The following is a 25,045-nucleotide window of genomic DNA, read 5'->3' as shown; positions in this document are numbered from 1 at the left end:
CTAAGGGTAATGAACCACACTATTTATTGAACCCAATAATTATTATAATTTTAGCCTAGAATCTCAGATGTTTTCTTAAAATAATGTTCCAGCAACTTTTTTTAATTATTATATTTAGTTATTTATCCATGAACCAGTTATGAATATTGTCAGACCTTCATATTCAATCGCGGGTAAAGTAAATATTACAAATTTATCTTATCCTCAACTTTATCTCATAAATCTGGGTGAAACTCTTAGCTACTTTCCGTTTTTTTGTTCAGATAGTTTTTATCTCACAACCTCAAGCTTGTGCATATAAAGCATTGAGTGGAAAAGGTCAGTCGTATCTGCGTCTGATTTATTCGCTAATTTGCACGTCGCTAAAGTAACAAAAGTAATAATTTTCTGACTCAGTGGCAAAAATGTTTTCATTTATTTTAATTGCAGCAAATGAATGACTGATTGCTTGATATATATATAGATTTTTCATGAAAGTTGTCGACTTGAGCTTTAATAGCCGGAAATTCATATTAAAGTGGTTTAATAGTTGCAATTTAATGTCAACTAGTTAAATGTTGCGGTAACAAGTAGCTTTAAGTATTGTATGGGAGCGACAGTTTTTTACTCCAGTTTGGTGTCGAGGTGACGCAGTTAATGGTTAAACTGAAAGATAGTTATACAAATCTAGATTATTGGAGATTTGTTTTTTTTGGAAATTCGGTTAAAATTTTCTAATTTAAACAGATATTTATGAATGTAGGTGTGCATATAACTATGGGTCGAAGTCTCAAAAAAACAAAAAGAGTGGGGCAAGTAACATGATCAATATGATATAAAATGTTATCATCGTTGGCACAATCCTCAAACGATTCACTATTAAACTTTTTTTGATCAATGTTTATAAATCGCTTCAATAGAAACCTCGTTCGGTTTCCTATATATGGTTTCCCTTACTGCTCAATTTCTTTTTGCCGAGTATTCTATGCACCATCAAATTCCTTTGCAAGAGTAAAACCCGCAGACATAATCTCCGTATGTAAATAATGAATCAATTGTATTTCTTTTCCGCTAGTGACTATTTATTCTGATATTTCGGGAACAATTTGTTCACTTCTTCTGAGCTGTACGTTTGAACTGCGTTCCATTATCGACATTTAATTTAATCAACAGAGACACCGCAGAAATACACTCAGATATATTTTTTTCTAGTTTGTCTTCATCAGCATCAACGGCGCAACAATCGGTATCCCGTCTAGGCCTGCCTTAATAAGGAACTCCAGAAATCTCGGTTTTGCGCCGAGGTCCACCAATTCGATATCCCTAAAAGCTGTCTGGCGTCCTGACCTACGCCATCGCTCCATTTCGGGCAGGATCTGCCTCGTCTTCTTTTCCTACCATAGATATTGCCCTTATAGATTTTCCGGGCTGGATCATCCTCATCCATACGGATTAAGTGACCGGCCCACCGTAAGCTATTGAGCCGAATTTTATCCACAACCGGACGGTCATGGTATCGCTCATAGATTTCGTCGTTATGTACGCTACGGAATCGTCCATCCTCATATAGGGGGCCAAAAATTCTTCAGAGGATTCTTCTTTCGAACACGGCCAAAAGTTCGCAATTCTCAGTTCAAGTCTCCGAGGAATACATGAGGACTGGCAACATCATTGTCTTGTACAGTAAGAGTTTTTACCTTATGGTGAGACGTTTCGAGCGGAACAGTTTTTGTAAGCTGAAATTGCATCATCGTAGCTATTATCGGTTGTGATTTTCGACACTAGATAAGAGAAATTATCAACGGTCTCAAAGTTGAGTCTCCTATCGTTATTCTTCCCGTTTGACCAGTGCGGGTTATCTTCAGCTGCATCTAAAATTCCCCAATTGTAAGCAGGGAGGCGGAATTGTCGCTCCTACCTTGACCACTTTATTAATTTATGGTAACATAAATATCGATCCGAACGCGAATATGTTTTCAGTCTCCATTCCTGACATGAGGGGGCACGTCACTTTTATTCTCGATATCCAACTCGCTGATCGAGTCCTGCACCAACCGCCTCTAACGACACCAGACTTGAGGAACACAAACTGGTGGTACATTAATCAATCCCTTAGATCTAGTCTATTCCAAATCTGACTCCCTCAAAACCGTCGGCTATCGAATGCTATCATTGATAAGACGGCGTCCTTGCGAACTACCTCAATCAACCCCCTTAAATCTACACCAGCATCATCCAGTTAAACTGATCTTGTTTAGCAACCACTTTTCTGAACCATCTCATCAATTAATTTCGTTAAATCTAAAACGATTGTATAGTTCAGTAAACAGAGTAAGACCAAAAAGTCGATTGGACTTGGCTCTCAATCTCTCAATGTTCTGAAATCGTTAGGCCTTTCTAATTAATTATTCCTCTGACCGTCTATTTCCTGGTTAGCTAAAAGTATATTCAAGACCCTAAAAAGAACGAAAAGCTTCTTCTTCCTGATAGCTACAGGCCGATCCGACATGGTGATGAGAGCAACACTGTCACAGATTTCCAGTTTGGGGGGATGGATTTGTCTGGATTGGGGGTTTAGGGATAACATTTTTAAGCGTTTATCTTAGACCAAATGAAGCCAAGCCGGATATTTGACGCAGACTCATTCAAGAGAGGGAAACAAATGCTGGAAATGGAAGCGAAAAACGGGCTCATGGTTTTAATATCTGAATTCACATCAACGTTCCGGCGCCCAAAGTGCAAAGGAAACACTGGTGCTGTCGGTGGATTTGCGGTGAGTTCTGGAAGACTTCCCGGCAGGTGACCACGGACTCATCGCGTTCGAAGTGGTTGGCACTATTTGTTGGCGTGCATCAGTATAGCGCTCTCCATGTGCGAAAAATTTCGCGAAGGTGAACATCGAGAGATTCGTTGAAACTTTTAGAATAGCAAAGTCACGCTGAAGGGCACTTCTAAATTTAGTAATGAACTTAATAAGCCTTTTATGTGTTCTTGGACGGAAGGAGTTTCATGAACCGCGCCGTTTGATACAACGTTTTAACGCCGGGGAGAAGGCATACACAATGGCAGAGTACAAATCAATTAAAAGGAGACTCCGCAGCGCGCTGTTGAGAGGACCTAGTCGACGAGGTGAATAAATAGTCACCCAGAAAGTCGGTGCTCTTCGAAAATCTTGTTCATTTAATGCTGAAAAAATCAAACATATTTTACGGCGATTGTTCCCTAAACATTTCGCACGGATTGATGAGAACAGCATGGAAGACGTCGAGGAATGCCCACTTATTACCATGAAAGAGCTTGGAGAGCAGTTTTCATAGCAGGCTATCTTAGTTCCACTGCCCGTCGAAATTTGCAGCTATATGCCTCAACTCGACGAATCGCATCCACGAGCTCCATAACAGAATCCACCATGGATTTGCCTGCTCTAAAACCGAACTGCTTTGGGGATAAGTCCCTGGCAGCGGGGACGCAGCATTGCACATTCTTACCTTGCGCTAGAGAAAACCGAATAAGTCATCTTGACTAAAAAGAAAATATCGACGCTGCTTCCCATATCGATCGGCGCGTTGATTATAGAAGTGAAACCAACTATTGAGCTCCTTGAGTTAACGCTCGACTTGAAAATGAGGTTGCAGCTGGGATTTTGGCCTTAAGTCGAACAAGTCGGGAAACCGGAAGGTACGAGAGGTTTTGTGTATTTCTTAGTACGTAGCACGTAATATACGCATATGTCCACTTTCGGGTGATATTGACATTGATAGTCTTCAATTTTCAAAGAAGCAACAACTTCGACGTATTATAAATTTGTTAGTAATAGTGCGATTTCCATCAAACTTCGTATGATCATGCTCTACATTATAGCCTACATTACTGCAGAATTTCGTGCCGCTAGAATGAATTTAAGGGGGGTTTCCAGCCAATTACAAAAAATTATAGTAATATACTATTATTAACTTTCTTTGAACAGATATCGGTATGAAAGGTATTTCGGAGCCAAGGCACCATATAGTTTTTTTAGACGAACGTTGGGGTCTACGAGAGATGCCTTGTTATGAGTGTAATATAGTTCTGCTCTACAGGGCGGAGGTGTGGGCTGACACCCTTTGAAAGCAGGCGTATCGTAAGCGTTTTGACCAAAACTGAAACATTCACTAAAAGAGTGGCAAAAGTCAAGTCAGTCAAAAGGCAGATAGATTGTGCGGCTCATTAGCAGTTTAGATCCGCGGCTGAATCAAAAGCATGGTGATATTGATTATTTCCTTACCTAGGTTCAGTTTTCAGTCTTACGTTCAGATTGGGGAAGCACTGACTGTGTGTTTTGCAATGGAGTTGTCGACGACGCTGACCACATCTTTTTTTTTGTTCAAGGTGGGATGAGATTCGTTAGGATCTTTATGCTTTCTCTTAACAATGATAGGAGGAGTCTTGGCAGGTGGACTTGCATTACACATTATTTTCGGGTTCATTTTCTTGCGAAGAAATATGAGGTCGACCGATGGGTGGACCGGGTGGCAAAGATCTCCTTGAACTAATAATTCCCTTCCTCGCCTCTCCCCCTGTTGGTGAAATGAATTCCCTAAGCCGGGAGAGAGGTAGGGCTAGTCAAAAGTAATGTTTCAAATGTTTCCAAGCTAGTCCTCTGACGGCAGAGAAGGATTGAGTTGTTAGTCCGATGAGGTATTATCGCGGGAGTTCAACACTCACTTCATGAGTTTCACCTATCCTACTCAAAATATAAAGAAAATGTTGTCATAGGTGACCTTGAAGTCGATGAACTTATACATTAATCAACCTATTATTGACACTTACAATCAGTACCTAGAGGCACCAGTCATCTTATCTGTTGTTATGGACCTAGCATATGTGCCTACATAAATATTACTTTCATATAGTAAAAATGCTTCGCAGGTCTTCAAAACTTTGCACTCTGCTTTCTTAAAATGACTGTTTGTGATACCGACGATAAGATATATACATAAAGTTCCAAAACATGTTTTCTAAAACGTATTGCATTCGGCACCTTCGAATTCCTTATCACATTTAGCAAAGCTACTTACTACTGTAACTCACGGTAAACATTTCACTTTACACTAATTAAAATTCTCAAAATAATTGCACCGATTTCTGTTTGTTTTGGAAAGAATTTCACAAGTATAAAAATCACAGTAAGAAGCATCACATGGTTCGACGAATATTTACATAATCCATTGTCTGAATGAAATTAGATTTATTACCTGTGCATTAACGAATATAAAGTGCGGTGCGCTTTATTTACATTTAGAGTCTATCACCCACACAGGCATTGCTCTAATCTTGGTGAGAACTGAACTGTTGCTATCTTATCTTAGATAATTTATTATTATGAGTGTGCTTTAGACTGTTTTGTATGTTGAACTGTAACGCGGTGTAATTTGTGAGATAATCGGTAGGAACATGTTTTCTACTTTGAGGATATCTAGTTCTGCTGTTGAGAAAATCCTCAATTCAAGTCTCCAAATGATTTTTTTCATCTTAATTGTGCCTTGATTACGGGTTTCCGTTAAAACTTAGTTTTCGAGTTACATATCTTTTTCTTCTTTAGCTTTTACCCCATTTATGAGCGGAGTCAGCTTGGAAAATAAATGAGTCATATGATATTCACATTTCGGTGATATATGTATGTAACATTTTAATTAATTCATCTACTTATCGTAAGTTGAAACACACGCATTGGGAACAGCAACTTTTAACAAATTTATCAAATATATTGTCAAATATTGGACGGGTTTCTTCATCTAATGATTATAATGTATCTCACTTCCCCGCCCGCAAATATTGTTAAATTTAATTGATAGCCTATTTATTTAAGAAATATTAACTACATTGGCAGTCAATACATTATTTATACTTCGATAGGATACTATTGTTTTATGCCTACTTTTTCTGTGTCCAACAATGTATTGTATTGTAAGATATGGATATCTGAGTGCTACGTATAATTATATTAGAGCTATCTTGATTTTTTATCATTTCTGTTGGAAACTCGTTTTTCAGCCGGGAAATGGTGATAATCCTAAGATTTTTGAAGTAACAATTTCAGGCCTAGTTTCAAAATCCTGAAAACTTATGTATTTCCTTTGGCAATGAAACATACAATTTTTACCAGAAACCGCATTAGCAGATGTAAAAACTGTTATCTGTTGTTCTTATAAGTATTTACGTAAATCGTAACCTAAATAGGCAAGAATCTCACTCTAAAAGGCAGATGGGATGAATTTATTTTCGACACTCAGCATCCCGCCATATTTCCTTTTTTATACTCCACGAATGTCGGCAAAGGAAAATTGATACTAAACATGGTTGCATCGAATTTCATTAAAAAAAAGTAAGATAAAATATCGACCACATTCGAGTCGATTATAGATATAGATAGATATCATGAATTCAAGAACATGAATGAATGCCGCAGTAGAAAAGTCACGAATAAAAGCACTTCCTATGTTTTGAGCCCCCTTTCAATTCGGGTAAACCAATTCATTATTCTAATCATATCTGTAGGTATTTATATTGATCACATTTGACTGTGCATTACCGAAACATTGCACGTGTCTTATTGTGATATTTTTAGCAAGGTAACAATCAAGATCGCCATAGTTTCAACATTTGTTTTCGAGCCCATTGCAATGGGAGACCGATAATAGATAATGCATGTTTGATTAATTTCGGCTTTATTTTTGGTGACTTATGCAAGGGATCACCCGACATTACCGTGTAATAAATTTAGGTGGAAGAAGCACCTCTTTGTTAACGTTTTCAGCAGATATTATTTCATATATATATCTTTTATCTCATAGCCCGAAATTTGTATGCTTGAATGGAAACGATCGCCCTGATTTATTCCCTAATATATAGGTAGCAAAGGTAAAAAAATAATTCTTTAGTTTAGTCCTTTATGAAATATACAGCATAGATAGCATCCCTCTACTTAAGGTTTTGTGCAAAAAATCGGTTTACTGTTTGTCTTTTTTTATGGTCGGAGGTGTAAATCTCAGAAAAATACTGCTGCGTCAGGTTGCAGCAGTGTGTATGATTCTTCATCATCATCAACAGCGCAACAACCGGTATCCGGTCCAGGCCTGCCTTAATAAGGAACTCCAGACATTCCGGTTTTGCGCCGAGGTCCACCAATTCGATATCCCTAAAAACTGTCTGGCGTCCTGACCTACGCCATCGCTCCATTTCGGGCAGGATCTGCCTCGTCTTCTTTTCCTACCATAGATATTGCCCTTATAGATTTTCCGGGCTGGATCATCCTCATCCATACGGATTAAGTGACCGGCCCACCGTAAGCTATTGAGCCGAATTTTATCCACAACCGGACGGTCATGGTATCGCTCATAGATTTCGTCGTTATGTAGACTACGGAATCGTCCATCCTCATGTAGGTGGCCAAAAATTCTTCGGAGGATTCTTCTCTCGAACAAGGCCAAGAGTTCGCAATTCTTCTTGCTAAGAACCCAAATCTCCGAGGAATACATGAGGACTGGCAACATCATTGTCTTGTACAGTAAGAGCTTTGAATCCGATGGTGAGACGTTTCGAGCGAAACAGATTTGTAAGCTGAAATAGGCTCTGTTGGCTGACAACAACCGTACACGGAGCTATTATCGGTTGTGATTTTCGACCCTAGATAGGAGAAATTATCAACGGTCTCAAAGTTGTATTCTCCTATCTTTATTCTTCCCTTTTGACCAGTGCGGTTTGATGTTGTTGGTTTGTTGGTGTTCGGTGCTGACGTTGCTCCCAAATATTTTGTCTTGCCTTCATTGATGTGCAGCCCAAGATCTCGCGCCGCTCGCCGTCTGCTTGATCTGGATGAAGGCAGTTTGTACGTCTCGGGTGGTTTTTCCCATGATGTCGATATCATCAGGATAGGCTAGTATTTGGGTGGACTTAAAGAGGATCGTACCTCTTGCATTTACCACAGCATCGCGGATCACTTGCTCGAGGGCCAGGTTAAAGAGGACGCATGATAGGGCATCCCCTTGTCGTAGACAGTTGTTGATGTCGAATGGTCTTGAGAGTGATCCTGCTGCTTTTATCTGGCCTCGCACATTGGTCAAGGTCAGCCTAATCAGTCTTATCAATTTCGTCGGGATACCGAATTCTCTCATGGCCGTGTACAGTTTTACCCTGGTTATGCTATCATAGGTGGCTTTAAAGTCGATGAATAGATGGTGCAACTGGTGGCCATATTCCAACAGTTTTTCGATCGCTTGACGCAGAGATAAAATCTGATCTGTTGCTGATTTGCATGGAGTGAAGCCTCTTTGGTAGGGACTAATGATGTTCTGGGCGTATGGAGCTATCCGGCCTAGCAAGATAGAGGAGAATATCTTATAGATGGTACTCAGCAACGTGATACCTCTATAATTGCTGCACTGTGTGATATCTCCCTTTTTATGTATGAGACAGATAATGCCTCGTTGTCGATCGTTAGGTATTGATTCGCTGTCCTATACCTTGAGCACAAGTTGATGAACCATTTGGTGTAACTGTTCGCCTCCATATTTAACTTACTCGGCTGTAATTCCATCAGCTCCTGGCGATTTATGATTTTTTAGCCGATGAATTGCACGGACTGTTTCTCCTATACTTGGTGGTGTCCGCATTTGTCCGTCGTCTTCAGTTGGCGGGACCTCCAACTCGCCGATGTTCTGGTTGTTCAGTAGCTCATCAAAGTACTCAACCCATCGCTCTAATATGCCCATTCTGTCGGAAATCAGATTTCCCTCTTTGTCTCGGCAGGATGAACATCGAGGTGTATAAGGCTTCATCCTGCTGACTTGTTGGTAAAACTCTCGCGCCTGGTGCAGTTGCTCCCTGTACAGAGGCTTGTTGGTTCCTTCCTTTTTCCGTTTGTGAAGTCGCTTATCTGCTCGACGGAGTTCGTGATAAGGTTCCGCGCGAGCCCGCGTTCTTTGATAATGCAACATTACTTGGTATGCAGCATTCTTTCATTCCGTTGCTAGCTTACTTTCATCGTCAAACCAGCCGTTCCGACTCCTTTTGCAACTGGGGCCAAGTGTGTTTGTGGCCGTGGATGGCTTCAGTGTTAACTCTCACCTGATTGTCAGAGGGAATTTTGGGTCGGGTTGTTTTATTTGAGTTCGGAACATCATGCCAACGAGGTAGTGATCCGAGCCTATATCGGCCCCCTTATATGTTCTGACATTCATCAAGGCTGAGAGGTGGCGGCGTTCGATCAACACGTGGTCAATTTGGTTGAAAGTGGTCCTGTCTGGAGAGGCCCATGTATGTTTGTGGACCGCTTTCCGCGCAAACCAGGTACTTCCAACAACCATTTCGTGTGTCACTGCTAATTGAATAATCCGCAGTTCATTATCATTTGTATTTTGGTGTAAGCTATGGGAGCCAACGTATCGCCTGAATACGGGCCCCTTCCCTACTTGGCTGTTAAGATCCCCAAGTAGAATTCTTACCCATTAAAATCATACCCACTTGCTCCTTCTTATTTCATCAGGACTGCGCTTCAAGTGATCACGCCTTCTGCTTTCTGTGTTTCCAACCGCGTTCGTCTTGTTAAGCTCTACACACAAATCTTTCTTATTAGTGAGATAATTGGTCGATAGTTTTCCTTGGACTTCAGCATTTCCTTGATAATGTTTTGCGGGCTTTGCTAATTTTCAAAAAATAATGTAAGTTTATTCTCTCTTAACAAAATCGTGGATAATAAAACATGACATGCTCAAAGATTTCATATGTGCAATTATAGTTAGGAAAAAAGGAAGAATTATCAAATCTGAGTCGGTACAGATACTTTTAGTAACCACCATGCCCTGTGGGGAATTGAATCAGGTAGTAGCTAATTTCACCGCGAATCCGTCACCGAAACTATTCCACAGCACGGGAATCAGTGTGTGGATTCAACGAACCTTTCGCGAATAACTCCCCCTTTATCCTCGGTATTCTTCTTCCTTTTCAGGTAGATCATTCCTATTTTTTCATCCAGACACCGTCTGTTCCGTTCCTGCAATAACATATGCTACCTCGTCTGATGTTTTTCTAACAGCGTTATACACTCTTAGCGTTACTAAGCGGTAGATTATGTTGGTCTTCCTTCGACTCCTCTCAAATGCAAGTGCTTCCTGCTTGGCATGTGTCGTGTAGGGTGAAGCAAACCACTCTACTGCGAGTATCTCGGCTCTCTACTATGCCAGATATCAGATGTCCCTTCAAATCAACTTTTGCGGTCGTATGCTAGTCGTATTTTTTGCCCTACGATTGGTTATCAAGACTGTCCCCACTTTTGGCTACACTGGACCGAAATTTACCACTTCAGCATCTTCAGGTTGTTTGGCCGCGACAACCACAACCAAATCATTAGTAAAACCTTCGGTATGGGAAGGACACGCACTCTATTGTACATAACATTCCACAAGAGAGGACCCAACACTAGGCTCTGTGGCGGTTCTACTGTGATGATGTGCTTTTTGGGTCCCTTTCATACCAAAGCATCCTTTCGAAGAACTGATTTTCAAGTAAGCTTAGTCAAATGGCTAGGGATGTCCGTTTTAATCAAGAAGCTGTTTATTCATTTCCAGCTGGCTGAACTAAACATATTTTTAATATCTAAAGTCACTCCTGCAGCACGCTTCAATATCGCTTCTATGGTATCGAACGTAGAATAAACGACAAAAACTAAATTGTCAATCCATTCGGCTATTCTTGCATTCTTCGATAGCCTACCAGAAGGCAACTCGGGTTGTATGATAATCGGTCTCTTGGTTGTTGTTTGTTGTTGTTGTTTCTCGCGAAATTCAAACTGATGGGGCGGGGGTGAGTAATGTGATTTTCAAATGAGAGAAGGGGAAGAAAACTTATTGTTCTTGCCTTTCCCACAGTTCGAACAATTGAAGAGCTAGGTTGAATTACTGGCATTCTATAGAGATTTTACTGTGCTGTTATACAGGAGCAGCACGTGGAAAGTGATAAGATTTATTATCTAAAAGCATCAACCTGTCAACGTGGTTTGAGACCAGGGAATTCCGACAAGTTGAATCAGTTCGAAGGAGAAAGTCGTAAACGGGCAGTCAGATTTTATAAAAGGAGCGAACTGTAACGCTAAAATCCTATGTACTTCTATGCAAAATGTAATGATGAATTCGCTACCTTAAAATTGTGTTATTTTTAACATGCTAGGGCAGTTTTTCAGTAAAAAGCATAAGGTCGATTTTTTAAGAATTAAAATTGCTTAATTTCTTAAACTCATCAATAAGTGGGTGCTTTGCATGGCTTTAACAATGGGCAAAGAAGATGTCGCAAAGGATGCATTTGACATCCTAGTTGATAAAAACTGTGATGAGTTACCCTCTAGTGTTGGAAAAGAGGAGGTATAGAAAGGTTTAGAATAAAGTGATCACAGTCGTCGTGATGAATTTAACGACGGCTTATTGGCTTCAACAACGAACTCATAAAATAACGTGGTCACCACCAAAAAAAGAGAAACATTTAACCAAAGTGGTTATACCGTCGTTAAGAAAAGGTTAGAATATTTTGATCTGAATGAGGTACCAATGGTGATACTAACGCTCTTAGCGTGAAAATTGAACAAGGCTACTGTTGTCGATGGAATCTTTTGCAAAACTACTGTACCTTTCCGAAGACAGGCGAAAAAGCAGTATCTGGTCAATTTTGCCTTCATCCAGATCGAGCAGGCGGCGGGAGAACTTGGGCTGCACATCAATGCAGGCAAGACAAAATATTATATATGGTAGCAACGTCAACACCAGAGACCAACCAACCAACAACATCAAACCGCACTGGTCAACCGGGGAAGAATAAAGATAGGAGACTACAACTTTGAGATCGTTGATAATTTCTCCTATCTAGGGTCGAAAATCACAACCGATAACAGCTATGACGATGAAATCTGCGCACGGTTGTTGGTAGCCAACAGAGCCTATTTCAGCTTACAAAAACTGTTTCGCTCGAAACGTCTCACTATAGGATCAAAGCTCTTACTGTACAAGACTATGATGTATTCATGGGAGACTTGGGTTCTTAGCAAGAAAAATTGCGAACTCTTGGCCGCGTTCGAGAAAAGAATCCTCCAAAGAATTTTTGGCCCCCTATATGAGGATGGACGATTCCGTAGCGTACATAATGACCAAATCTATGAGCAATACCACGCCCGTCTCGTTGTGAATAAAATTCCGCTCAACAGGTTGTGGTGGGTGGGTCACTTAATCCGTATGGATGAGGATGATCCCACCCGAAAAGCCTATAAGGGCAATCTCTATGGTAGAAAAAGAAGACGGAGGAAACCCTGCCTGAGATGGAGTGATGGCGTAGGTCAGGACGCCAGAGAGCTTTTAGGGATATCGAATTGCCGGACGTCGGCGTAAAACCGGGATGTCTGGAGTCCCTTATTAAGGCAGGCCTAGACAGGATACCGGTTGTTGCGCCGTTGATGATGATGATGAATACTTATTTTGTGTACGTTCTGTAAAAATCTGTAAGAACCATCGAATGAATTCGATGTATTTCAATTACTTGTGGATTTTTTTCAAGTCTACGTTAGCGGCGATGGTAATAATTTATATGACGATCGTAATACTTTTAGCAAGGAGGCTCACCAAATTAATTCGATTAATAAGTCAGATGAAAATGCAGCCTGAATTAATGGAATCATTTGTGCCAACGGGATAGGATCCAGGGGATGGTCCCCCTTGAATTTAACCATCGCCAAGAAAATGAAGTGGATTAATGTAAGTGCGAATAGCGTCGATAAAGAGGCCAGACTGGCTTGACGGTTGATAGAGTCAACAATAAAACTGTTAGAGATTAATGGAAATAGAGCGAGTTCCATGACCCAAACAAGCAGTTTTTTGGCTCGCTATTAAGGACGGGAGTAAATACAGTGGCAAATTACGACACCGAAAAATATATATATCGCAATCCCCCAAGCGTAAAAGTAAACTGTACAAGGCTCCAATGAAGCTTATTCGGCTATATTCGTGTTAAACTTGGACGGTGACGAAAGTGTCAGAAAAATCTATTGACGCTTTTGAAAGACGAACTGGCAAGGAAAGTCATGATGAATGCAGCATATGAGGATCTTTATGACTTCTATGAGGAAACATGATCTTAGTGTTAGTTATCGCGTTGGTGAATCGATGCAACAAGAGTACCTAGAAGGATACTGGAGGGCTAGCCATGACAAGACTTGGAGGGTACACTTGGGTCAGATAGTGCAGACTTTCTGAGAAAACCGAATCAGAGGACACAGCCACTGATCGAGGGAATTGCATTTTAATCTACAATGTACGGATAATCAGTAGAGCAGCGTGGTTTCCATGTGCTTCTTTTAATTTAATCTCTTGGGATTTTTTGCTATCTACATCGTTGGCTAAGTTTAAGGTTTTTAAGACTTTAGCACCATATAATAAGCGAATACCATCAAAATACTGTCAAATTGACATTTGGAGATATGTATTTCCAGGTGATCAACCGAGGTCAAATATGTTCTTGTCAAAATAATTTGGTGTCCAGATAGCTGAGTGGTTAGAGCACAAGGCTGTCGTACGGAAGGTCATGGGCTTCATTGGTGGCAGTGGAATTTGTATCGTGATTTGACGTCGGTTTCTCAGGGAAAGCCTCCCGGGTATCTTTGGAGATGCGTCCAGGTTTTCGGAAATGTTGTTTCTGAGACCTCAAACTTATGGAAATATGAGTCTTACTAGAGACTGAAAGGCTGTGTCGTCTAACCTTTTAAGAACTGTCCCCTTACTTTTTTATGACTGACGATTCTTTTTCGGAACTTTCGCCGCTCGCTTATTGGTTTTTTTTTCACTTGTAGCGGGGAAGAGGCTGACAGGCTGTAAGTATTAAGCGGGAAACACAATTAAGATGCGTATGTAGTGCGCACGAGGCAAGCTCCGATCCCAACCCAGTTTCAATGTGCAATTAAGATTTTAGGTCGGTAAAGAACACTTATTGCGCCATTTGCAATTTGGCAGCGCTTTTCGTTTTCGGCTTTTACTTTTGAATGCAATTATTTTGAATGAACTCGTTTTGATAACTGCGGAAGGCACTTTTTGCGTTGCAAGTGCTAATTATTAATGTCGCTTGCATCAGCCCCGTCGGTTCCATTCATAAAAAGTGAATTTGTGTACTTTTAGTGGCATTTAATTATATGAATTTTAAGAGTTTGTGTTTAAAATTGTTTGTTCGTTTAAATTAACAGTTCTGGCCACTGTTTGATCGCAAGATAGCCTGTAATGTTTATGGGCTTAGTATGTCAGACCATTAACTTCAGTGTAATACTGACATTCAAAGTCTTGGATTGCAGCAAATTTGCACAAAAGTGACTATTTTGACCTACCAAAACTTTGTTAATAGCAATGTGATGTATCATGACATATCCTGAGCTTTGTGTCGACTTTCGACTGATCTTAACAAATTGTGGTCCAGTGACGATGTACTAAACTTCCTGAAATGTGTGTGCGAGATGAAGGAGTGGTGTGAAATGAAGTTTGTGAGCGAATCTTGTCGACTTGGAATGAACTTCGCCGACGTGGAATGCTTATTGTACATTGCACTTGTAAGCGAATTGCAGTTCAGCGGCAAATATGGGGAGCTGCCTTATTACTAACCACAGACGTGCAATCGACTTGCCAAGCATGTTCTTGGTTGCAGTGAGATTGCGTTTCTGTAGGCAAGTTATTATGGATTTGTCATACATATATTATCGGTGTGTTGACGGTGAATTAATCATTGACCTCATTTTGATTTCACTAGTTCCAGAATTTCCGCTGTCTTGATTTACGGTCGTCGTTTCTTGGTAATTGATTGATATTGCAGTCCCTTATGATATTTGAATCTACGGATTTACTAATCTCAAGTGCAGGTTCTCGTCCTACAAAACAGTGATTGGGATCTGCTTCCTGCGAATGTGTCCATTTTGTCGTTCCCGTCAATTATTTTATACACACTACAACGTTAATTCGTTTTCAGTTTTTATGGATTAAGTTTTTGCTGGCATTCCCATACTAATCTGAAGAGATGGAGTAGATTCTAAGGATGCATGATTATCAGAGAAAATAGTTTAGGAGTGTCTACATGTCGTGCTTTGAATTTGTTTGTATCCTTGCATACCTGTCTTGATCCCATCTTCTATTGTGGATCCAACTGTTACTTTAACATCTCGTTTTTCTGTCCAGATAGTTGAGCGGTTAGAGCACAAGGCTATCGTACGGAAAGTCGCGGTTCAAACCTCACTGGCGGCAGCAGAATTTACATCATGATTTGACGTCCGATACCAGTCGACTCAGCTGTGAATGAGTACCTGAGCCAAATCAGGGTAATAATCTCGGGTGAGCGCAATGCTGACCACTTTGCCTCCTACAGGGTATTGTAATCTTATAGTGTACCCTTACGGTCTTGAATGAAGTGCTCTAATACACTTTAAGGCCCTGATCCAATATGGATTGAATTATCACAATCTCGGCAGATGCCGGATTTTACCTAATACTAGCACTAAGTGCCAAGCATTTAAGCTCGGACGATCCTACCTACTTAAAAACAAAGGGGCACTGGTGGTGGCCGGTGGTAGGTCAGTGCGAGAATCCGTCGAGTACTCCCCGAGTACTTCTGCATGCATGGAAGCCGTGAGGGATTTAGGTACAATACCTGTAGCTGACAATATTATGGGAACTACAACCACCCGCTCGAGATGCCAAATTTCTTTGATTTCCCGAGCTAGTTCACCTTCTTCTCCACGTATTTCCGTTCAATGTTGCTATTATGGGGGATAGCAACATCAATAATATACGCGGAGCGACCCGTCTTGTCAACTAACAGTACGTCAGGCTTGTTGTGTGCGGTATGGCGATCAGTCAGAACTTGCCGGTCCCAATACATGCTGTAAGCAGAACTATCAAGTACTGCTTGCGGCTCTTATCGGTAAACCGGACATGTTCCCGTGATCAGCCCGTGCTTGTATGCAAGGTTTTGATGGATAACCTTACATACAGCATTATGCCTGGTGATGTATTGCACCGGTGCCATAACAGTACAGCCAGAAATGAGATGGTCCAACGTCTCTAACGCCGAACCACACATTCTGCACTGGTCGTTCTCCACCCGTTCTTTCATGATGAGCTTTTTATAAGCTCGGGTGGCGACCACACCGTCCTGAATGGCACACATGAACCCCTCCGTCTCAGCAAAGAGCTCCCCAGCACACAGCCATCTGTTCGACAAATGCAAATCGATAAATGGCTGCCAAAGACAATTTACGTGTTTACCGTGCATTGCCTTCGACTTCCATTCATCGATCCGCTCTTGGTCCGACTTCACCCCACTCAGAGGATTGAAAGATCGATCCTTCAAGTTAAGTTGAGTCAGTCCACAGTCTGCCTTACAGACAGCTATATGCAAGGGACTCGCCTGCTCTTTGCTGTAAAAATAAGCGCGTAGCGAGTCGACTTGACGATGATGTTGTGCCGCCACGTCAACCACGCCCCTACCTCCGATGTCACGAGGCGGTTTCATCCGCTCCACGGTAGACTTTGGATGATGCATTCGGAATTTCGACATAGTTGTCCGTATCTGCCGCTGGACGTTTTCCAGATCGGTCTTCGTCCACGGCAATATTCCGAATGCATAAGCCAGTGAAGGGATAGCGAATGCATTCAACGCGCTTATTTTATTCTTCCCCGAGAGATGCGATTTCAGCACCAGCTTTACACGTCGCAGGAATTCGGACAGCAGAGCATCCTTCAGATCACCAACTCGAGCATTGGAGAATTCCTAGATACTTGTAGAAGTCTGTCTCGGTCATAGCTTCGATGTGGAGGTCACCAATGCTATGTCCGGCATGCGGCTCGTGATGACCTTTGCGGATGGCTTGGATTCGACACTTGTCTAACCACCAAACTCTATCCGAATATCAGGGCTGAACATGTCTATTATTCGCAACAGACTTCTAAAGTGATTGTCAGTCCCAGTATACAGCTTGATGTCATCTAAATACATCAAGTGTGTCAGTTCGCACTTAGCACGTAGGCCATACTTTATTGCGAAACCATGCCCTCTAGCTTCATTCAGTAGCCATGAAAGGGGGTTCAGTGCCATACAAAACCAAAGGGGGCTCAACGAATCCCCCTGGAAGAAGCCCTTCCGTATACGGATGGGCTCTGAGGTATTAGCACCCTCAGATGTACGGACTGATAAGGTGGTATGCCACCCTTCCATGACTGTCGCCAAAAACTTTATTAGCTTCGGATCGTGTGTGTGTGTGTGTGTGTGTATGGTGGGGAGAAGCTACAGCTTCTGAGCACTCAGGCCGTGTTGGCCCATTGTACTCCCCTCCCCCGTCTAACGGAATATTCCGGATTCGTTAACGTATCGCAGGATTTGCGTTAGTGGATGTGATGCTACCCGTCGCAATTGGAGGACATCGGCACCAAAGATCTGATGCCTGATGCGTCCATAGGCGGGGCATTCACATAGGAAATGCTCCGTGGATTCCGCTTCCTCATTACAGGAGGGACACGTATCATCTTCGGTAATTCCTATTCTGAACATATGCCCAGCTTGTGAATTAGCTTCGGATCAATGCGATATAGATTTAGGATGTCGATTAGCCAGGTATGCGGAACGCTATCAAAAGCCTTGGCATAATCGATATAGCAACTGAAGAGGTTTATTTGACCTCTAGTTGCTTGTCCTACAACTACTGAATCGCAAACCCTTGACCCAACTCGGCAGCCCTTCTGATCCTCGGACAGAATGTTGTTGGTCTTGAGGTGCGCATTGATCCTTCCACTAATAATGGACGTGATGAATTTGTACAGGGTTGGTAAGCAAGTGATCGGTCTTGTGTCTGTGGGGTCCTGCACCGTGTCCTTCTTAGGGATAAGGTAGGTAATCCCCGCGGTGAAGAAGGGTGGAAATTCCTCCGGCCGACTCATGACCTTATTTATACTGCGTGCCAACCGCCTGTGTACGCTGGTAAATTTCTTATACCAGAAATTCTGCACCCGATCCAGACCTGGGCCCCTCCAGTTCTTTGAGCTGTTTGTGGCTCGTCGAACTTCCTCTTCGGTAACATCCACAAAATTCATGCCAGGCGTATTGGTATGGCGGGTGCCTTCGGCGGTGGTCCACTCAGCATGCTGGGCGGGTAACCCCCAAAGTCCACCCCAATACTCTTTCGCTTCCGTCACCGAGAACTGTATTGTCTGGACGCTCTGTTGGGATTCGTTGAGAGATCTGAAAAAACTCCGCTGGTTCCTCGCGTATGTTGCATTCTGGACACGTCTGGAATGACATGCATATGACGGCATAGTTCCGGTAAAGCCTCTGCACTTTATTTCTCACCCGTCGGCTGGCACTGCCAGTGCTGATCTGAATCAGTCTAGCAATGTCCTGCCTTAATGAGTCCCGCCGACGTTCCAGACGAATTTTCTATGGTGGATCTCTTTTGTCACTCAAACCAATAACACGAAAGCGAACCTTCTGACCGTGCAATCTGATAGCCGCAACTGCACCACAATGCACACAGTCGAGATGCGGAGTTGCTGGAGATGCATAGAGCCTGGGAATACCTGGTCTATGCAAAGGATCCATATCCGAGAATTCTATACACGCTCTTTGGAATTCGTCCCGAACCTCAGCGGAAACCTCAGCTGGACGGTGGAGAAGAGTGCTTCGGCGAGTACTGAACCTGTTGCCTGCAGTGCGGCGTGGTGTTGTTGACGCCGCCGCATCTGCCCCCATCGACTCTCGGTCACCAGTTTCCCCGATGAACTCGCTGCGAGTAATAAAGCGGTACTGGTCTGCGACTCGCTGCACAGTCACGTGCGCAAATTGCGGGAAACGCTCGACGAATCTCTGGTGCAATAAGGGGCGGTAAGATGTTGTACCCGCCCCCGCCGTTATTTCGTAGTAGGAGCGGATGATGAATAGGTTCATTTCTTCAGTCCATTTCATCCGCTGCCTACGCGAACCTGCTATTATTATTTTTCAGATGGTTGTTTCTTTTCCCTGAATTAATGAATAAAATCACTTCCCCCAATTACTGCTTACTGAAGTTGTAAAAATTCTAAATGGACTAATCTAAAAAAATCCTGGATTGTGTTGAGCTGCAAGTAGTTAATAGCATGTAAAGAACAGTAATGAAATTTTGATGGCATTAGATCAATTTAAATATCTGCGAATTTCGAAGAATCAAATATCTATATATAAATTTGAATGAATATGAATTTTATAATTGTTAAAATTGAATGGGATTTGAAATATTGAATAGGTATTGGAATTTTTGCTTATGCGCATTTTTGCATATGCCCATTTTTGCATATGCATATTTACACAGTTGCAATTATACATTTTTACTAGTATGGAGTTGATTATTATGATAATATGTTACTATCACAGGGGTCATTTCTATGATAGCATCTTCGCATAAGGACGATATATGCCTAGCTTGTTTCGATTTGGTGAAATGTGTTCTGTGGCAGAAGATTGGCTATTTCCTTTCTGAAGTTGTTTTTGACATTGAAAGCAATTGACAAATGTGATCGACTCAAAAATAGTTTTAATGTGTCGGTGCCGGTTTTCACCCTTTTGCGCGAGAGCTGTAGATAAAAAACTGCGTGCGGGGTGAAAATTATTAGAAAAAACTTGGCACGGGCGGAAATTATAAGGGTTTTCTACTTAAATTTCCATTCTGTGTGATCGAGAAAATTTCTGGCCCGGGGGAAGACTCTCTCTTATCAGGCATGAATAGACAAAATTTAGTTAGCTCCGATTGTCGCTTCAGCTACCCATTGCTTTCTAATTTAAATACAAAAACAGTACCAAACTCTGCTGTTTTTAGTAGGACACTATCCTCTTATATGAATTTCATTGCTTTAGATGTTTATATTGATTAATTTTAAAGAAAATAAATAAATTCATATATTTACATTAATTCAGATTGTGTAGTTGTGTAAGGAAATCGTAAATTAATTGGTAGATTGTTAAAATACAGGTGGACCAGATAGCCATATACCGAAATATTCATTTCTTAGGAAAATATACATTTACATTTCAATTCAACTTTCTTTTCAAAACTGAAAGGAGCTCGAAATGTTTTTATGTATGTACATAAACCACGCTTGCACAAGTCGTTTCCTCTTGCCAGGGGATGTAGTCTTTGTGCATATTTTTGAAATAAACCATTTACACGTATAGAAACTATAAAATCTTTCTAAAAACCTTTGTTTGTTGTTCCAGATCAAAAGATTTTCGAAAGGCACACCTTAAAAACGGAAGTACATTCTCGAGATGATCGGTGCAGATTTGCCTTGGTCATTGCCACAACATGGGAATAATGAGTGCCACAAGAAGTGCCGACTTTGTCAAAGACGTAAGAAATGAAAGTCTTAGAAGACAAATATTATTTTTATGTGTGCCCAATCACATAATGCTAGTTCGTTGTTTGCACAGCTCCGAATCAATTAATATCTATAATTGTATCATGCAAGTGGCGAACTAAATTGTTGTAAATTAGGCGATCTTAACTAGCGTTTTAACCGCTTTCAATGTTCTTAGTCTTGGGGAGCCAATTCTTGGCTGTTAGATGGCACCCCCATGAGGTTTTTGTTTTTGATTTTTATTCTAGAAATTGATATCTGTTCAAGATCTGAGTAGATTGAAATTCGTTTTTTTACCGCTACATATGTATGTTACTGACGATGTGTAGCGGAGAATATGTAGCCTGAACAATGTGGCCAATAAAAGCGCTTGAATACTTCTACCCAGCTTTTTGTGTTAAACGTACTTGTTACTAACAAATTTTTCACTATCAGTAATTTCAGTGGCACATCCACCTGACTCTGTTGATTCAACCAATAACTTTATGTTTACATAAGTATATTTCTGGAGACGTGTTTAGCAGTAATGGAACTAGTACTGAACTTTCTGTAGTTTAACAATGTAATCTTATTTTTATTAACTTAGAGTTTTTATGCATGAAAAAGGAATTATTGTTTACAGCAAATTTTTGATGTCATGATATGGTGGAACATCTACTGTATTAGTGCAATGGGAGAGTTTTGGTTATACTTTCCTGACTTTTATGTGCCTTTTCAAGAGGCTCTCCTTAAGCTACGGTTTTTATTCGAAGTTGATGTTCATTTCTTCATTGTTTCACTCTATAGACCAAGGGTTTATTCTGATCATAAGTTCTGCTATAATGAGAAATGCAGAAAAACGAACAGAAAACCTGAAAATACTTATTTTCAAATTCGTTGATAGTTCAGATTAATGACAATGTTAAAAGGTTGAATGCCGATTACTCATCGGTGCGTTTTTACAGTGTCGGTAACACAGCGGTGCGTTGTCTATTACTAAATTGGAATCTCAACTCACCGCCGCGGGGGGTAGGAGAGATGCAAAGTACCGGACATGCATCAGTCCGCCTTTTTTTTTGTCAACTTTGTTGTCTACATTTTAAAATTATGAAAATTTGTTTATAACAACATAACAGTAACAAGTAGTATATTAAAAATATTTAATAAAAAGATAAATTAAAGAGATTTTGCATAAATTCAGTTAAATTTATTAATTTTTAGATTATTTATAGACTGGGTTGGAGATCATATTCTCTTGTATTGATTATATCAGCACGAAAGCCCTACAGAAAATTGGCTGGAAAAGTACTTTTGGCGAGTTGTTTTTCCCTTTTACTCTTTCGTTTGATAGATATTAAAGACGTCGAGCAATTTGTATATGTAGCACTTACGGTAGGAAGCATTATTTTCACTGTCAGCGGATACTGAGTTTGATGTCCTTCAGTTCCTAGAGGGTATTCTAGATATCTATTGAAGGATCATTACGGAAATATCACCTCTTCCCAACTTACCTCAAGGAAAATCTATGAAAACTGCTCTTTATGACTTAATCAAAACCTTATTATAATCGATTCGATGCTTGTCTTCCCGTCTGGCCGTCTGTTCACCCGATTTACTCGGAAACGGGTAAACCAATTGTTACGAAAATTGGTGAAAAGGTGTGGTTTGTGAATTATTCTGCATATAGCAAGTTTTTTTAAGAGGAGGAAATCTTCAAAAGACTAGCCTCAGTGTTAACCATCCCTGAGAGTGTGAAATTTGTATCCATATCCCCATCCAGTAGCTTTGTTTGCATATTTATGTTTCGTTTTTATTGGGAGAAGACCCTGTGGTCCATCCCAGTACTTTGGTTGACTTCGCTGAGAAACTTTAGGTACTCTTTATGTCAGGAAGTCGTTTGGCTTTACTTCTTTCGGTCATCTTATTATGTTAGCGATATTAGACAATTTTCGGACTTCGTTATTCTCATGTGAACGTCGTCGGTGGTTATGTTTAATTGCCTTAGCTTTGATGACTTCGCTAACCCACTGTACTTTCAAGTCCTTATGCAGATCCTCATTTCGAATGAATCAGGAAGCGTCTACTATGCTTTTAAGCACTTTATTCTGGAACATTTTAATTACCTTCAGGTATGATTCTTTGGCACAGCCCCAGAGCTGGATGCTGTACGTCAATATGGGCCTTAGGATCTGCTTATAAATTAGCAGCTTGTTTTCGATGGTCAGCTGGGAATTTCTCCCAGCCCATCTGTCTGTATCTGGTATTTAGCTCGCCTTTCCTTCTTAGGATGTATCTTTTCCGACTGAGCATTCGCATCGAGTGTCATACTTAAACAATTGACCCCACTCGCCTATGACACATCTAGTTCCATTTCTTGGTCCATTGTACAATGTTGTCAATAGCTGTTTGTAACTTTATTTTTGCTTCTTCCGTATTTTTACCCGTGGTAAGGATAGCAGTGTTGTCGTTAAATGTGGCTATTTTGTCATCTTCACAGCAAGGTATATCATTGGTATACAGGAGAAATAGTGTTGAGTCTAAGACACTGCCCTGCGGTACACCAGCTACAACTTTTTTCAGTTCAGAGTAGCTACTTTCGTATTTAACTCTGAATAGGCGTTCTTATACATATAATTTCAAAATATCGAAAAACTCTTGTGGGAGGTCCCTATGCAATTTATACAACAGACGTTGATGCCACACATTATGAAACGCTTAAGCGACATCGAGAAAAATACCTGAGCGCATCAGCTTTTTAAGGTTTGGTGTAAAACAAAACTGTACCAGCGATTGACACCAAATTTGGTGGAAAAGTGTGAACTGTGAACGCTCACGAATACAGCGAGTTACATCGTTTTACGTTGAACTTAAACAGGAGGAGGAGGAGGAGCAAAAGAGGGGTATACATTTTTTTCACCAAATATAGTCATGTGGGGTATCAAATGAAAGGTCTCGGTTAGTACTTTCCGAAGCTGGTCTTAGTTTTGACATTTTTTGGAAAGGCAGGAGAGTGGGGGGTTGAAAGTGGCCATTCTCAGAAACTATCCAACCGAAAAATTTGAAAAAAATCAAGAGGCGGCCACTATATAGTGGCTAGACTCCGAAATACCTTCCATACCGATATCTCTTCAAATAAAGTTAATAATAGTATACTATTATAATTTTCAGTAATTGGCTGGAGGATCCCCTAAAGTTTTTCCTGACACCACCATATTTATAGGCTATAATATAGAGCTTGATCTTACCAAGTTTGGTCGAAATCACACTATTACTAACAAAGTTATAATAGGTCAAAGTTGTCACTTCTTTGGAAATTCAAGATTTTGAATATCAATATCACCCGAAAGTGGATATTCTTACATAATACGTGCGTATATTACGTACTAATGGGACAAATCCACATTCAAATACACAAAACCTTTCATACCTGAAGCGTCCAGCTCCCGGTTTCCCGACTTGTTTTCTATTGCATTTTCGGTCAAATTCGTGATCCTGCGCACCTGCTCGATTGTGGAATGCTTCTCGTGGAAACAAAATTGGTGAGATGGTACTAGATCCCGATCCACAATGATTTTGCTTTTAGGCAGAATCCTTTCCAATAGCTTGGCTGTAGCAGAGTGCAGCGATATTGGTCGATACGATTCGACTCTACTTGACTTCTTCCCTGGACCAATGTAACTTCGGCCACTTTCCATTGTCTAGGGACGTATCTTAATCTGAAAGCTTCATTAATTATTTGTAATAACTCCACTAGATCCTTTTACGGCAATTCTTTTAGTATTCTCCCTGTAATTAGTTGATAGTCAGGAGCTTTATAAGGAGGCACATTTTTTTTAATTTCTGTCCTCAGTTCATTTAGTTTTACACGGGATATTGGGTAATGGTCCACTTTTTTGACTGTATCTTGATGCTGGGACGTACTTACTAGATGCTTTGCGAACAGATCTCCCTCATCCTGGCAGAACGAATACCTTATCCGTTTTCCAGTTTAATAGGTGGAATTTGTTGTCCATGTCTTTTCAGATCTTGCGTGGCCTTTCAAAAAGAATAGTCTGTGTCTTTTTGTGCTGTAAAATTTGAGCCATATCTGCTATAGGACTCCATTCTATATTTGTTAATTAAACTTTAGCTTGTTTGTCAGAAAGTTTAGGGTTCTTTTCTTTTCCGTTGCACGGCTTCTTTGCCATAGTTTGCGATTTCTACGTCTCTTTGCAATTAGTTCGCTAACCTCTGCTGAACAGTAAGTATATTTTTTATTCACTCTATGATAAGCAGGAGTGCTTTTCCAAGGCGCGTGTTGTTTCTTCTTTGCTAGCAAATCGGTCTCCTCCTCGAGTTAATAAGTAATGTTGATCTATGCAAACGTTTTCTTGGATATGCCTTTTGTTTGGCAGTCAGTCTGGGAGGATATTCTTTTCTCCTCACTTTTTCACTGACCAGCCTCATAACAGGTGAGTGATTTTTCAATTTTCATTACTGACAACATGAATGTATTCGTCTGGGATCCCTTAGTTACGAAGAGATCAATGACGTCGGGTGTTTTTGTTACGCCTGTCGACCAGTATGTAGGCTTACCGCTGGAGTGGAAATTGTACTTTTGTGCTCTTCCCGCTTCAAATAATGCCCTGGCTCTGGATGTTGTCAACCTAGATCCCCAGAATCCC

The 25,045-nt window shown here is 40.9% G+C and overlaps 1 protein-coding gene across 1 annotated transcript in view; it reads left to right on the top strand.

The window, feature by feature from the left end:
* Positions 1 to 25,045, top strand: part of LOC119653157 (V-type proton ATPase 116 kDa subunit a1-like) — a 74,060-nt gene that overhangs the window by 9,728 nt on the left and 39,287 nt on the right. Inside the window, exon 2 of the mRNA XM_038057697.1 lies at positions 20,263 to 20,395. Within this exon, the coding sequence (XP_037913625.1) occupies positions 20,314 to 20,395 (82 nt within the window). The 5' untranslated portion in view covers positions 20,263 to 20,313. The remainder of the gene's footprint in view (positions 1 to 20,262; positions 20,396 to 25,045) is intronic.

Source organism: Hermetia illucens, chromosome 3 (assembly GCF_905115235.1).
Source record: "Hermetia illucens chromosome 3, iHerIll2.2.curated.20191125, whole genome shotgun sequence".
Classification (NCBI taxonomy): Eukaryota; Metazoa; Arthropoda; class Insecta; order Diptera; family Stratiomyidae; genus Hermetia; species Hermetia illucens.
Note: the sequence above shows the minus strand (reverse complement) of the source record. Positions and strands in the feature narration are given on the sequence as shown.